At 45.4% G+C, this 16,399-nt stretch overlaps 1 protein-coding gene across 2 annotated transcripts in view; it reads right to left on the reverse strand.

Moving 5' to 3' along the window:
- LOC128350372 (glypican-5-like) overlaps positions 1-2,208 on the reverse strand; it is a 710,193-nt gene extending 707,985 nt beyond the window's left edge. For both annotated transcript variants that reach the window (XM_053308595.1, XM_053308592.1), the window contains exon 1: positions 1,377-2,208. In XM_053308595.1, the coding sequence (XP_053164570.1) occupies positions 1,377-1,569 (193 nt within the window). In that variant the 5' untranslated portion in view covers positions 1,570-2,208. The remainder of the gene's footprint in view (positions 1-1,376) is intronic.
- Between the last annotated feature and the right edge of the window lie 14,191 nt (positions 2,209-16,399).

Below are 16,399 nucleotides of genomic sequence, written 5' to 3' on the forward strand. Positions count from 1 at the left end.
CACTACTGACTTAGTCAAACTACTTTTCATTTGAAAATGCTTCAGTTTTCCCATAACATAATTTTGTTTTTAAAGAGAGAAGCAAATGCTAGAACAAATAGCATATTACAAACTTCAGTAAAAGGTGCACAAGCTATATTTGATATATGTACAGACAGTTATTGTACTGAAAGGTAGAACTGCTACTTTTAAAAGTTTCCTTTTGACTTCTCTGCAGAATGTGCTTTATTGTGGTCCACCTGTGACCTAGTTAAAAACTGCTGCTATAAAATTTTTTCCACTTTGCATGAGTCTTGCAACAAAGTGGTCTGGGTTAAATTCTCTCCTGGCATCCCTCCAAGAACTCAGTAGGCTTGCACCTAGAGATCATTTGACTCTGCACTCCTAAGCTGTTTTCTAGCAATGATCTCTTTTCCTTGGACCAAACGATCCTAGCAAACTAAGCTGCAACAGATCCCCTCTTCTATGCCTGGTGGTGGGCCAAGAGAGATCTGTTGACAGCCTGCCTGCCTCCTTAGGCAGACAGAGATTCATCCACAGGCTGGCATAGCCAGGCTTGACTACAACAATGTACTAACCAACTTCCTAGAAAGTATAAAAACAGAGAGCAGAGACTTGGGGAGGGGGTGTTTTTCAGTTGGATTGCTGCTATACCCCAAAGTTCATCGTTTGGTTTCATAGGAAGAGTCTCTCTTTGTATTTTCTGTGTTTTGTCACCTCAGAGAGGGACTTTGAAGTGAACCCCTGCTTTCCCCCCCACCCCACCCCCACTGACGCCTGCCTGCTTTTCCAAAAAGGGGGGTTGGGAGCCTGTGATGTTTACACTTTATATTTAGTCACATGACAACAATAGACAAATATTTGCAGAGTACTATTCTGAAGAGGCTGGTTCAAAGGCAAGGTGAAAAGTACGGGCATGGGGGGACAGAGAAGAGGACTCCGACCCAAACAAGAGGATTTCCACGAAGTTTTACAGCAATCTCGCCCCTCCTCGGCATTGTACGTCTTTTTCTCCCTACTTAAGCGCGGGGCACCGAGCGAGCAGGACTGACTATGCCAAAAGTGAGGAGAGCAAGTTCACGCAGAGCTCGAAGCCAAGGCGATCCTCTCTGGCTCCCGGAATGCTGAAGTTGCCTCGCTCGCTCCGCATCCATTGCAACTCACGCGGAGTCCCCTGCACAGCCCAGCTCCCTCACCCCCAGTCTTCCTCTTTGCGTCTCCCTGTTCTGTCAAGCTTGCGATCAGTTGACCTTATCCAGATACCCAAGTGGAGTAGGGGGCTTAGTACGTCCCACGCAGGGAGGGCTCCAGACTCCTCATTAAAACTGCGGAGGTGGCGGGGGGGGGGGGGGAGAGAAGATGTTAAGAGTACTAACCGGCTGTGGGAACATCGGGAACCAGCTTGAGGGGACCGATCTGTCGGATCTGAAACGCAGTCCTCACTTCGTGGCAGCTGGGATTCTTGATTCCAGACACCCCGCTGAATAGTCCGGCAGCCGCTGTCGCTAGCAGCAGGAGCCCGAAGCGTCGCCGGCACAAGAGGACCCCAGGGCTCCTGTCACCGGCCATGTCCACATTCCCCACCAGGGACAGAGATAAGCCAAGGGACGCCCAGCACGTCCCCAGAAAGCAGGCGGAGGTGGTGGTGCTGGTGCTGGTGGAGGAGGAGGAGGAGGAGGAGTGGTGGGCTGCAATGGGTGGCACCAAGCGAGCTGTGAGAGCGAACTTGCTCTGGGCAAACTTGGGGGGAGCAGCAGCGGCAGGGGGTGGGGGTGGGAAGAAGGAACCGAGGAGGAGGAGGAGGAGGAAAGCGACCAGCTCCGCTTTAGAGACGTGCGCTGGGCTGGCGCGTCGGAACCTTGAGAGCAGCAACGTTCGAACCTTGGAACGTTGCGACCCTAAAACTGGGCTTTATTTCCGCCCGAACCACGGAACGTTCGAAGTCCGAGACCCTCCGCTAGGAAAACTCTGATGCCCGAAACGCGCCTTGCATTCCCTCCTCCTCGTCTTCTAGGCTATGCTGACTCCCACAAACGCGGGAGGTGGTTGGGGTCCTACCGCCCAGCCCTCCTTGCACTACACAGCAGGGTCTGTGAGGGGAACAGCCGATCTGCTCATTGGCTTGCGCTATAATTAGACTTTAAAAAAAGAAGAAGAAGAAGAAGCCACCCCTCTTGAGAGGGAGCCTCCTTTTAAGCTGCACTGACACTGCAGATACCGTGTAGAACCGTCGCGCAGGCCAAGTCTGCTATTACCCAGGGGGCGTGCAGTGGGTGCCGCGGGAACTTCCCAAGGACTGTGGGGCATCCCCTGCTGTGTGGCTCGCCTGACACCTTGGCAGGCGCGAGAAGAAGGCTGTTTGTTCGCCAATGGACGGAAGCGCCCGCGTCAGATTATTCTGGGGAGCTTGCCAAAGGAATCGGGGGTTTTATACTCTGGCCCGGTTAGGTGCAGGTCTAAACTAAACACACGCGATTACTGCAGGTGCCAATTCTTTTTCCTTTTCCTTTTCCTAACTCCCCACTCTTCTTTAACAGCTGATGGGACTGTACAGGTGATCTCGTTTATCTCCAGCCATGCCACGAAAAGTTTCACCAGCTTATAACTGTAGGGCAGTCCGCAAAAGAAAAGGTTGTTTAAAAACCAACTATCAGTCCTAAACAAACGGAGTAATAGAATGATAAAAGAGTAATAAAACTGAGTAATAGTAGCCATGATGAATTCAGCCCTGAAGAGAATAAATGTTTGCTTGCATGCATGAAATCACATTTCAGAATTCTAAACTCAGCGGCATTTATAATATGTCCACATATACAGTGCTGTATAATTAGGGTTGCCTTTTTTCTGACCAGGATCATCCGTTTTTAAAAATACAAAAACTGCATGAGAGATACTGTAGAAGCAACAAAGACCTTTGCGGTAGGCTTAAAGCCTTTATTGCATTGCAACATAGTTAGAGGTTGTTGATTTTTACCCACAATAGGTAAAACAGCAGAGCACTAAGGAATGAGCACACACTCCAGTTACAGAGTAGGTAGCAGAGGGTGGTTTGGATATTGCAGCTATTTAAAGAAAACACATGGAGATCCTTGTATGACTAAACACTAAATATGTATTGGTTAAATACACTTAGATAGGAAAGACCTATCTCTAATCTAAAGGACTACATAGTGGATAGGTAAGGAGTGAGAGAGATGTTTCCATCTGCTCTCTAGGAGGAAAGGAAGGATTGTGGCTCAGCACAGGAAGTGCTGCAGAGTCAGTTCAGGGGTCATAGAGTAGGGACAGATAGGGAGACCCTGACTCACTGTCTCTACTCCCAATGCCCCTAGTGGTCATTAGGACAGTTGGTGCAAAAGGTCGATGCACTGGAAGTTCATCTCCAACAAACATAGCATAAGCAGAGGCTTTGCTGGATTATTGACCATTTCATCAGATGCATTGTGGAAGTGTAACTAAGTTATGAAAACCTATGCTACAATAAATGTGTTAGTCTTTAAGGGGCCACAATATAATTTCTTGTTTCTGCAACAATAGTCTAGCCTAGCTACCCCTCTAGAAGTGGTTTTCCCAATAAGGACATGTAATAATGGGGAAAGCTTCCATTTTCACCTGATGAATTCTGCAAGTCATGGAGCTGTTAAAGCATGGGAGGCAGTCTGGCCAGAACAAAAATATAACAACCCTAATGTATACTAATTATATGAACAGCTTAGTCTGAGCCAGGGTTCTGCTTCTGTAATAGTGATCAGTGGTGCCAGGACTCATTTGGGAAGAGGAGACATGGAATTTAAACTACTGCTATTTTTGTAATGATATAGTGCCAAGAGAGTGCTTGGCGCTGTACAAAGCACAGAAACGAAGGGCTCCCTGCTTAGAAGGTTTTCTACTAGAGCAGGGGAAAGGTCAGAGAGTCATAGTTAGTAGTAGGGATGGTTATGGGAGAGTCAAACAGTGATGGAGATGCAGGTAGGATTGTTTAGAATCAGAAGTATTGCTGATAAATAACACATTCCCCATTCTAACTTGCACATCTTCCAGACACGGGTATTCCATGTGCTACAGTTAATAAGAAGGCTATAACCACCCAAACCACTCCACACACACTATAACTAGGGAGTCTTAACTTTGGGTCCCCAGATATTGTTGCACTACACCACACATCATCCCCATTGTGGCTAAGGATGATGGGAGTTGTAGTCCAACATCTGGGGATCCAAAGTTAAGACTCCCTAATTTAAAACTATCAATTGAGATCAATCAAGGGGAAGAGGACACGTGATGACCAGGTCACTTTTCATAGCTAGGAAAGCAGAACCACTTTCCAGGGCTCAATTTCAGCTCGCTGCTATGCAGTAGTGAAGGTCTGGTGTATTTTTTAGTGCAAACTAAATGAGCTTTGGTCTGGAAACTGGGTTCACAAATTGTGTCATGCACAAACTGGTTTACTGAGTAAAATGGGTGTTTTACACAAATTGTGCCTCTGTTAACACAGCTGTGATAGAAAACCTTGTATAAATGCAAATATGCTTTGGGTTACTACTGCTGATAAGCAGTGAATAAGTGTGGCTGTATGGCTTGTTCTGCTGGGCATGAGGAAGCCACATGGTGAGCATATTCTGGGATTTCATTATAAAACACTTCCAAGGTGACTCTAACATCCAAAGGACTTGACTGCAATTTCTTGATCCAAAGCCTCAACTTGAAGAAAACTGGATATCTAGATGAAGTCATCCCAAAACTGACAGCCTCCTGGAGGCAGATCAGAGCCGAGAAGCAGAAATCAAGACTCTGCTAAAGCAAGTTTGCTCTTCTTATGTAGCCAGTACATACACTATACTTGCTAAGGAGCTGCTGTTGAAAACAGGCTCATCACAGTATGACCTCTCCGCCTGAAGGTTTCCATACCTTTACTAGAGAGATTTGAGTGTCAAGACACTCAAGGATGACTCCTGATTTTCAATTGATGACCCCTGAATCAAGTGTCCTACAATAGACCCCACTCTTGGCAAGAGACCTGCCCTCCCCCCAGTGACAGCTCACCACTTGCTCATTTCTGCAATGCTTTCCTTAGGGTCAAGATGTGTGTTAGGACAAGTGTGGGATTGGTGGGTGCATTTGTGCTGAATAAGCAGCAGCTGTTTCATGATGGGTTTGTAATTAGTTAAGGGCCAGGCAGGAATAAAATGGCTTTCATTGAACAATCTAGAGTAGCTGCTCCCACTTAGTTGCCCTCCTACACTCTCTCCCTGCAGCTGGGTTGAGTCACTTCTTGGTAACTGTAACTTCATTCAACCTACTCCCCCGCTATCCCTATATATTAATCACCTGTCTGCTTCCCTATCTCTCTTACTGTGGTTCCATGTACATTGACAAAACTGCCAGGGCCTCCAGTCTAGATCTGGACTATGGTGTAGGGAGAGGGGAAAGAACCATTAACATTTCCTCATGGCCTCATACACAGCATTCTTCCCACCTGCATAGCTGCTGTTTCCCCCAGGGAAGAAAAGCTCCCATTGTCATCAGTATTATATAAGAACCTCTGAGCAGGAAAGTGGGCACAGCACTGAGAAATCATTTGCCGCATAAGCACAAGACATTTGGGTGCCTGAGCCACCACATCCAAATAGTATCCCTTCCCCACAAATTATTAATACATAGTCCTGAGTGAGTGGTTGTTTTATAGTTGCTTCCCTCATACACACAAAGAAATCTTGTGGATTTAACTAAAGGGTTTTTTTGTATGTATTTGTTTATTTCGGCCCAAGGCCAGCATAAATACAAGAAAAAGAAGGGAAACAACAACAACAACAACAATAAAATAGATAATATATATAAAACATTCAAATAAAAACAGTTAATCTGAGTGCACAACCCAGCATCTTGTGCCTCAATCACTCTAAACCGAATCTTGCTTGCTATGAAAAGAAATTTGCTACCCTCCTGTAAGCGTACTCTGACTTGGCAGTAAGCAGAAAAAGGACCTTGTCCCCATCAGAAGGGCAATTAGAGTTATCATGAGTTAGCAGTGGGGTGAGAAGCTTTCCCCTTAATTCAGTATAAAATCTGCACTTCAGCATCAGATGTTCTGTGGTCTCCACTTCACCATTCTGGCAGGGGAATAATCTTTAATCACAGGGCACCTTCCCGAAGCATCCTTCTAGTACCGCCGAACTAAAGGTTTATTCAGCAACAACTCCATTTTCTCCTCCTACTTTTCTTCCCTTTTTCTTTTTGGGTCCTCCCCCACACTCTCTACCAGATCTACCTTGGGACAAATGTCCAAACAAGCAAACTGCAAAAGATAACTGGATAGGATACAACAGTGGTCCCCATTCATTTTAATGGGGTTATCAGGAATACTTCCCAGTGATCAATGAGGCAAATCTGTCTGTCTGACGCCCAAAGCATCTGCCTTACCTTAAAGCTGCATCTGCACATTACATGTCAACCAATACATCTTCTGGCAAAAGGTCAACTGTGTAAAATGGTTGTATTATTAACACACATTTATCCATTGTTTTAAATGAATAACTACCACCTGTGGCAAAAGGAATATCTGTAGTATTGGTTCCTCTCACTCATGTAAACCTTGTAGCACATCTATTGTCTTTTCCCACCAACGGAAATATCGTAATTAAGTCCTGATGGCCATGGGATCTATTTCCTTACTGGTAATACTGTGAGGTTGTCAGGTCTTTAGTTCTAAAATGCAATCCTATGTGAAAAATGATACACCACTAAAGCACATGATTGGGTGATCTCTGTTCATAGCAATTAACACCATCAGTAGCATATCTATTGTGGTCAAATTATCTGCAATTCGATGAAGTATTATGATTTGCATTCTTGACATGTCAGAATAAATGGCTTCATCATTATTTTCATTTCTAATCCTAAATATTCCCTAAGCTCTAACAATATTTTAGAAAATGAAGTCTTAAATATAAACCAACAGGGATTCTGTTTGGGATTTATCCAAGGAGGGTGAAGGCAATCCAGTGCACTGAGCTATCACATAGGCTAAAGATATAAGCCCTATCTAGACATTATGCTGTACATGCATACAGTTTTCTGTACACATGTAAGTGCTTTTTTATGGATGAATGTACATGTGTTCCTTTAAATAGTGAACCTGCCTACAGACTCCCTCAAATGCAGGGTATAGATAGTAATGAACTACTGTGCAGGGGTTGAACATCATGTGTTCTGTAGTGTATTTGTATATACTGAACACAGATTGTACATGCATTAAACATAACATGCAAAAAGGGCTATAGTCACAAACTGAATGCCGCTTCCCGCCTCCGCGCCCGAGCGGTGGGTCGGGGTGCGTGGTTGTGCACCCGGCCTGAAGAGGCAGGCACGGCAGCGCCATCTTGGCCCCCTCCACATGGCCAGGGCCTGGCCAATCAGGAGAGGGGGCCGGGGGAACGAGTTAGCCTGGCAGCCACCTCATGGGCCGGGGTGGAGAGGGACAAGTGGTGTTGCGCCTGAGGTGGGTAAGACCAACCAGAAGGGCAAGGGAGTCACCATCACCCTGGCAGAGGGGTCTGATGAGGGCCTTTGCCCGGTGCGGACCATGTAGGATTTCATGGTGGTACGTGGGAAGGGAGAAGGCCAGTTGTTCTGTCATGTGGACGCTACGCCCTTGACACACTTCCAGTTCTGGGTGCTGGTTAAGGAGGCTTTGAGGAGAGCAGGTCTAGACCCACGGGTTTATGGCACCGACTCCTTTCGGATAGGGACGGCATCTTCTGCGGCTGCAGTGGGGCTGCCCGAAAACCGCATCTGGGACTTAGGGAGATGGCATTTGTCCACATGTAGCCACTACATTCGCCCGCTGCCGAAGTGATGGCCCGCAGAAATAACACCCAATTTTGTCTTGCAGATGGTTGGGCGCCTCCTTTCCCTTTGCAGATACTCATCTTTGGGCACAGCTATGTGTTTTGGGCTAGTCGGCGAGCTCGGCAGATTAGCTTGGGTACCCAGTTGGGCTTGGCAGAAGTGGCGGAAGTGGAGTGGATGGGGTGCCGAGGAATGCTGTGGAACTTTCTACTTCCACTTCTAGATAAGTACATCATCGCAAAGGGGGCACCACACATCTTGGGTGTTCACCTGGGAGGCAACGACTTGGGTTTGTTGCAAGGCAGGGCCCTGAATCTGCAGGCAATCAAGGATTTTTGGGGCCTGGCAGCCCCATGGCCTGAGATGAGGTTGATCTGGTCCAACCTCCTCCCAAGGACATGTTGGAGGGGCCAAGGGGGGCCCTTGTGCTTCAATAGGGCACATAAGAAAGTAAATAAGGTGATTGGGAGAGCATTCACTGCCTTGGGGGGACAGTAATACAGCACCCTGACAAACGAAAGCAGGATGCGACCCTGTATAGAGGGGACAGAGTGCATCTCTCCAACCAGGGGAACGAGGTGTTCCTCCAGGACTTGCAACGTGGTCTCCAAGAGGTACTAGCGGGGTGGGGAAAGCGGGGCTAAACAGAGGTTTGCCCCACTTCTGTGGCAGGAGAGTGTGGGTGTTGGGTAGGTAGATTCAGGGATCGGTGTTTGGCTGGAGGGCCAGTTGGGTGAGGGGGGGGTCAAGGAACAGCCTTTCAGGGCTTCGACAGCCCATAAGGTTGGGAATGGCCCCCACTCAGGGGGTGGGTGCAGCTCACCGGCTCAGAGCTTTGACGGCTTGGGTTGGGAGGGTGTCGGACCACCCACACATCCCTTAGCGGGGTGGAGCAGGGGTGTAACTATAATAGGGCAAGGGGAGACAGTTGTATGGGGGCCCACTGCCTTGGGGCCCCCCCAGAGGCAAGTCACATGACTGACTCCCCCAGCGCACACCCGCCCGGGCTTCCTTCAGTTGTATTCATCCTCCGAAATTGATGTGAGTGTTAAGACCTGGAGCTACCAGAACAGCATGTCTTTCTCTAGTACCATTAAATGACTTGCATCGTCCACAATTTACAAAATGACCACTGTTCAGCCTCATTTAAGATTTCTTTACTTCATGAGCTGAGCTTCAGATGGGGGGGGGCATTTTAAAATCTTGTCTCTGGGCGCACTCCAACCTTGCTACGCCCCTGGGGTGGAGCCCTGTGGTGAGAGGAGGTCAGGACTTGGCGCCTGACCAAATCAGGACCCGGTCCTTCCTCCTGGTGTGGGGTGCCCTTCACTAGGAAGGGCCACCACGCGAAAGGAGTACCCGCACTCTAGTTAATTGGGACCCCGTTGCAAGTGTTGTTACCTCTGTACGATAATAAAATGTGGCCCTTATTTACTCCAGCTAAGTGTGTCCTGTCTTCATTGGGGGCCTGGGGGTGCAAAGGCACCTTACTACATAAATAAAATCCCACCCATCTTTTCATCTCTCTCTTAAGTGCTTATCCAAAGAAAGAAATCATTACATTGCCTTCAGAAGAAACTCCTACTCAGTCTTTAGCTTGTCTTCTGTAGAACATTTCTACAGCTGATGGGGGAGGTTGCCAAAAATGCCTTTCTATTAATCCTCTGTGTTTGTATTTGATAGACAGACAACATGATTAGGGCTACACTTCAGGGTAACTGTGCAGCTTGGAATGGGACAAGGCAGGGACGAAGAAGACTTTGTAGTTCAAGGGACTCCTAACTGCAGTGGGAGTGCCTTGCTCCAGTTTACACAGGGTTTTGGAGCACATGTAGAGGGGCAATTTGGATGAACATCCCACACATATTACTAAAGGATGTGCTGAGAGCGCGACAGTACATCCCCCAGTGATGTCAGGGTGGGTGTGTTCTCACTGTGGCCCCAGTGTTATTATGCTTGCTTATTGTAGGGATCTAGGTTCATCTGAACCAGCCCTAAGAATTGGGTTCTTGAAACCAGCTGTTTCAACACTAGCAAATATTTAAATGCAGCATAGTGTTACCACATTAAGTGTACAGGAAGAGCTCCCTAAGAGTTGTTCAATATATATCTTCTCCTTTTCCATCAAGAATTGATTATACAGTCCTGGAGCCAACAGAGGGCATTGTGAGCATGCACTAGGACCTCTCATGGACCTCTGGGAGCTTGCCAGATAGGCCTTCCTCAAGCACAACCTTACTCTTGTGCTTTTGATCGCAGCAGGCTTCAGGGAAGTGGTGTTCCTGGATAGGAGTGGGAAAGAAGTAAAGGCGCTTGAGGAAAAGGAAGAAGAACAGCAAAGCTGCAATATAAAACGTGTTTCGCACTTGCTGAAAGTGCTTTGATTTCTGAAGAAGTGAAAGCAACGGTACAACAGAGACTCTTATTTTACATAATTATCCATACTTGTGATCTCTAAAAACCTTGGCTTTGTTGATTTCATCAGCCATTAGACCAGATTTAAGAAATGCTCAAGATTCAATTTGTTCCTGCTGCAGTCAAAGAACAATAAAAAGCCCACCTGTAGCCAATTTTACCTTTGAAAATCCCCATAACTAGTAACGAATGGTACAGGGAATAATTTCAAACTGTAGTCAAACTATCTGCATCTGATACTGAAAGGTTAGCAGTGAACATATTCAAAAGTATTTTAAGTACAGTACTTTAAAAAACATTTAGTTTCCTTTTTTTTTACTCATAAAAAAAAGAAAACTGAGGAAGAGAAGAGAGTATGTTCATTTTTTTAACTTGTTTATAAAAAAGCACCACATTAGAGACAATAGATTGTGCTTGCATTTAAAGACTACATATTATATATTTTATATGATTTGTTAGGAACATAGGAAGCTGCCTTATACCAAGTCAGATCATTTGGTCCATCTAGCTTAGGCTCATCTACAAAGATTGGCAGCGGCTTCTCCAACGTTGCATGTAGGAGTCTCTCTCTGTGTGTCCTATCTTAGAGATGCCAGAGAGGGAGCTTGGAACCTTCTGCATGCAAGCATTCATATGCTCTTCCCAGAGCGGCCCCATCCCCTAAGAGGAATATTTCACCGTGCTCAGACGTAGTCTCCCATTCAAATGCAATCAAGGTGGACCCTGCTTATCAAAGGGGACAATGCATGCTTGCTACCACAAAACCAGGTCTCCTGCCATGCTTTATTCTTCTAAAACAAGTAGATGCTCCTTTATATGAACACATAACCTCTAGTTCAGGGGTGTTAAACGCAACTACGTTGCATTTCACTACATTGCTGAGCCAGATTATCTGTCTACAAGAAAGACAGCAAGTACCATTTCACGTAAACAAAGGAAAAAAGCTACCAAGATATGGGATTTGGAATTCTGCATTCACACACACACACCACTTTCTTAACTCTGCCGTTTATAAAATAACACCTAAAATGAGGTATCTGGCTTTCAGTAGTAATTGTAAATTCCTAAATGGTACTGATTAGGTGCAACCCCTGCAGCAATAGGGCTGCACTGGTGGTTGTTCCACCAAACCACTGCAGTGAGTATATGATTGTCAATTTTTGATTTCAAGATTCCAATGCTGTGGTGGGACCAGGGGTGGGTCTAAGAAGTCAGTGGGTAGATTCCAGCAGGGGTGAAAATTATAGCACTGTGACTAAAGCTGGCAGTAGTGGGCTGGGCCTGTGGGGTGCATGCACAGGGGAATGGGTCTGAGAGGAATCCCCCTCACTAAGTTGAGTTGTTGCTCTGCCACTGCCAACCCAGTCAGTTTGGACTCAGCAGATCTCATGGGCACAGCTATAGAAGAAGCACACACAATAACTTGTCAGTCTCTGGTGAAGATGAGCTGGTTCTGGAACTTAAGAACCTTGGGTGCTTATCTTGGTGCACAGGTCAAGCTTACACTCTAACTGAAAATGGTGCTGTTCTTATTTTTGGAAACTAGGTGGGAGGCCAATAAACTGGTCAGATTGGTGTTTCTTTTCCTAGTCAGTTGAACATCCAAAGGATGCATCCATAGCAGGATTTGCATCCATAGCACGATTTTTCACATGATCGATTGACATTCATGCAAGTATGCACTAAAGCCAAGATCACAACCCATGATGCCTTGTCACCCTCTGTTTCCATTTAATTGCCCTAAAGATGGTTTATTCATCTATATCTATATATATCCATATTGAAAGAAAATGTATTGGAAAGAGCATCTGTGAGACCTAAGAGATGTATGGCAGCATCACACAATCATCTGTGACTAAGTACAAAGTAAATTCAAGGGAACTGGAGATTCCCACAGCGTATGCGCTTCTGGCAGGTGTGTTGTTTCAACCTGTTGATGCACCCAGTTACTGACTTGCCTGAGACTCTACCAAGAATTTCCACCCAACTTCAAATCTAGGTGTCAAATTGGGCAGAGATTCTCAGTAGAATCTCAGGCAGAAGTCAGCAAAAAGGCACATCAGTGGGTTTGGATGACAGGCCCACTAGGAGCGTGAATGCAGCACGAACCTCCAGTTTCCTCATACTTACTTTGTACTAAAGTGTGATTGTATAAAGCCACCCTATGTCTTTGTGGTACGCAAAAGGGAAATACCTCTTCAGGTTGTAGGAGAGTTGATATTTGGATGCATACATTGCAAAAATGAAGGACAGTGCATCATTGCACTTAGATGAGTTAGGCAGAAGATGGACTGCTGTTCACTGTTGCCTCCTTATTCCCTGTCCCTTTGAGATCTAAAAATGCAATTGGGGCAGGATAGGGTAGGCAATGACAGGTCCACTGAAAGTAGCTCACTTGTTTCCCTTGCCCTCTACTGCACTGTTTATTTGCAGTAAGACAGAGTTACATTTTATTTATTTTAAACTAGTAGGTGAGACCTGCCATTGAGCGGGCAAAGTCATTTTGGATAGATTACACCTAATTGCCAGAGGTGCTCTTTCCCCTGGACTTCGGGGCTGAAGTCCAAGGGCCTCCACACCCTCTGGGGTGCCTCCAATTCCTCTTTAGTCTGTCCTGGGTGGTGTGGATTGTGCCCTCAAGAAACTGTGTAGAAAATGATGCTTAATTTGCGAAGGGGGGGGGGGGGGGCTCCAAAAGCCTTTAGGTCCAGGCTCCAAAATTACCTAGATGCACCTCTGCTAATGGCGCAGTGGGGAAATGACTTGATTAGCAAGCCAGAGGTTGCTAGTTCGAATTCCCACTGGTATGTTTCCCAGACTATGGGAAACACCTACAGTATATCAGGCAGCAGTGATACAGGATGATGCTGAAAGGCATCATCTCACTCTGCATGGGAGATGGCAATGGTAAACCCCTCCTGTATTCTACCAAAGACTACAGGGTTCTGTGGTTGCCGGGAGTCAACACTGACTCTACAGCATACTTTACTTTACACTTCTAGGAAAGTTCAAGAAATTAAATATATGTAATAGAATTTTTAATTAATGTTCTGGCAAAAAGGGAAGTATAAGAACCGTTTGAAATTTATTTATATCCTGTCACTTTCTGCGCGGTAGGGAGAGGCTTGCAACAATACTTTAAATACTAATGTGAATCTTTGTTTCATGCTCCACTCTGTTAAGATGCAAGCCTTTAAACACTGTATAGATTTATGGGCATCTTCAAATGCTGCATAGATTTATGAACATCTCTTAGGGTTGCCAACTCTGACTGAAGTAGTTTTCCTGGAGATTTTCCCCACCCACTGTTTCAATCTTTTCTATAATATAGATCTCCAGGATTGCTTTCAATAGTCACATGGAGAGATGGATGCCGATTCCTAGAGACTCCAGGCTAATCCCGGAGGAATGGCAACCCTAAGCAATGAAGTATTCATGTTTGTTTGATGTGGTTAGGTTTTTGAACTCAGACATGTAAGTGTTTGCAGAACTAACAATGGGCTTTATACCCACTAAGATATAAAAGGCTGACTGGGAAGCCCAGAGAAATGTTATGACAATTATTAACATAACCCATGCCCTCCAATATTTCACCAGTAAGAACAGGGACATGCCTGTGATTGTGCTGGGGGCATAGCCAAGCAACCTAGACGGCATGGCAGACAGTTCTTATATTAAGCAGGAGGCAAGTAACTGGCCCTATCCAACCCCAGCACAACATCCCTCCAGTGGCTGTTGCTGGTGTCTACCTTGTTATGTTTCTTTTTCGACTGTAAGCCCTTTGGGGACAGGGAACCGTCTTATCTATTAGTTATTGGAAACTTCTGTTGAAAAGCAGTATATAATAGGAGGAGGAGCAGTACTGACAGCAAGCATGCCAGAAATTGAAAGCAGGCAATGAGGTGCACACAGAGCATGTTATTCCAGATTACTAGAGCAGATGAGAAGCATGTTGCAGATTCAGTTAGGATATTCTTGACAACCAATTCTCGTACCAAGAATAACTGCTCAAACCCTTCACCCGCTTTATACATTGCTAATAACGGAATTCTACCCCTTGTATTCTGTGCACTACATAGCACCTTAGCACCCAATTACTTGCAGGTGTACAAGACACAATGCATCCATCTGCCCACTTGGAGATTTAATGGCTAGAGGCTCTGGGGAGAGAGCTGAATTCTAAAGAATGGCAACTCTAACAGGTCATGTGGAAAACACTAAACAAGGAATCCACAAGAGGCAAAAATAGGGACAGTGATTTACTGGGGACAGATTCCAGAAAATAGAGATGGTCTCTGGGAAATAGGGACCATTGGAGCCTATGATTACCAGTCATAATCACAGCATACCAGTTGCTTGATCTTTATCAAGGCAATTATTGTTTTTTAATGAATGCAAGAAAAAAGAAAATAAACCAACTGGGTGAGGGATGGGGGGCACTGACTGAATCTAACTTAGAATTTCTTTAGGCACTAAGGGGCCAAGCAAGATATTACACACAGTTGCATGTCAACATTCTTTGGATTCTCTCTCTCTCTCTAAAACAGTCTTAGGAAGCAGGAACATAGCAAGCAGCAATATACTGAGTCAGACCATTGGTCCATCTAGCTCAGTACAGCCTACACAGACTGGCAGCGGCTTCTCCAAGGTTTCTGGCAGGAATCTCTCTCAGGCCTATCTTGGAGATGCTAGGGTGGAAACTTGGAACCTTCTGCATGCAAGCATGCAGATGCTCTTCCCTGAGTGGCCCCATCCCCTAAGGGGAATATTTTGCAGTGCTCACAAGTAGTCTCCCATTCAAATGCAAACCAGGGTGGACCCTGCTTAGCAAAGGGGACAATTCATGCTTATTACTACATGACCAGCTCAATCAATCAATCTGTCAGTCAGTCAATAGCAATAGCAATAGCAATAGCACTTACATTTATATACCGCTTTATTGCCAGAGCTCTCTAAGCGGTTTACAATGATTTAGCATATTTTCCCCAACATTCTGGGTACTCATTTTACTGACCTCGGAAGGATGGAAGGTTGAGTCAACCTTGAGCCCCTGGTCAGGATCAAACTTGTAACCTTCTGGTTACAGGGCAGCAGTTTTACCACTGTGCCACCAGGGGCTCATGCGCCACCAGGGGCTCAATGTTCCACTCCAAATTGCTCGGCTCCTTAGAGGAGTTATATGTATCCATACGTTTTGTGTGGGGGTTGCTAGTTCTGGACAGAAAAAGGCTAGCAGTGAAAACATAGAGGAAACCCATCCCTTAAGAACATAAGAACAGCCTTGCTGGATCAGGCCCAAGGCCCATCTAGTCCAGCATCCTGTTTCACACAGTGGTCCACCAGATGCCACTGGAAGCCACAGGCAAGAGTTGAGGGCATGTTCTCTCTCCTGCTATTACTCTCCTGCAACTGGTACTCAGACTTCTGGTACTCACACTTCTGACCTCCCGATGTTTGTTTGGTTTCTGTTTTGTTCAAGTATTGCAGAACAGTTAATAAGCATCTGCACACAAGATCTAGGTTGGCTCTATTACACTGAGGAGTTCAAGCCAAATTATAGCTCTAACTTGCCGAATGTTCACATTAACTTCACTGGGAATACTTCCCATTCCTACATATTTTATTCAGACAGTGCACGTTAACTTCAATTGGAATTCTGTCAGAAGAAAGCAAGCAGGATGAATGGCACTGCTGAATAATTCACCTAATGAATAATGTCTCTCTTTAAAGTGTTCTTTATTCTAGAAATACCATTCAGCCAGTTATATTTAATAGTCAATCACTGGTTCTCTTCCTATTTAATTTAGTCAGCCTTTTGCTTTTGATGTAGCTTCACTCATTACATGGCAGCAAATATATGTTTGCCACCACATGTACAAAGAGCAGGGAGCACTGATGTGTAGCTAAAAGACATACATTACATGACGAGAGACACATATTTATTTCAGATGTCTTAAAGTCACACTTTCAGCACTCAAAGGGTTAGCTTTTGGAACATGCCAAGTACTTTGCAATGCTATCATAATTACGGAAAGGTAAATACAGATTTAAATTACATTGGTCTGGAAACTGATTTCTAACACTGTAGTCAATTTGCAACTTGGACAGCATATATAGAGTGTCAGAGTTTTTATGT

The sequence above is a fragment of the Hemicordylus capensis genome, chromosome 3 (genome assembly GCF_027244095.1).
Source record: "Hemicordylus capensis ecotype Gifberg chromosome 3, rHemCap1.1.pri, whole genome shotgun sequence".
In the NCBI taxonomy this organism is placed as follows: Eukaryota; Metazoa; Chordata; class Lepidosauria; order Squamata; family Cordylidae; genus Hemicordylus; species Hemicordylus capensis.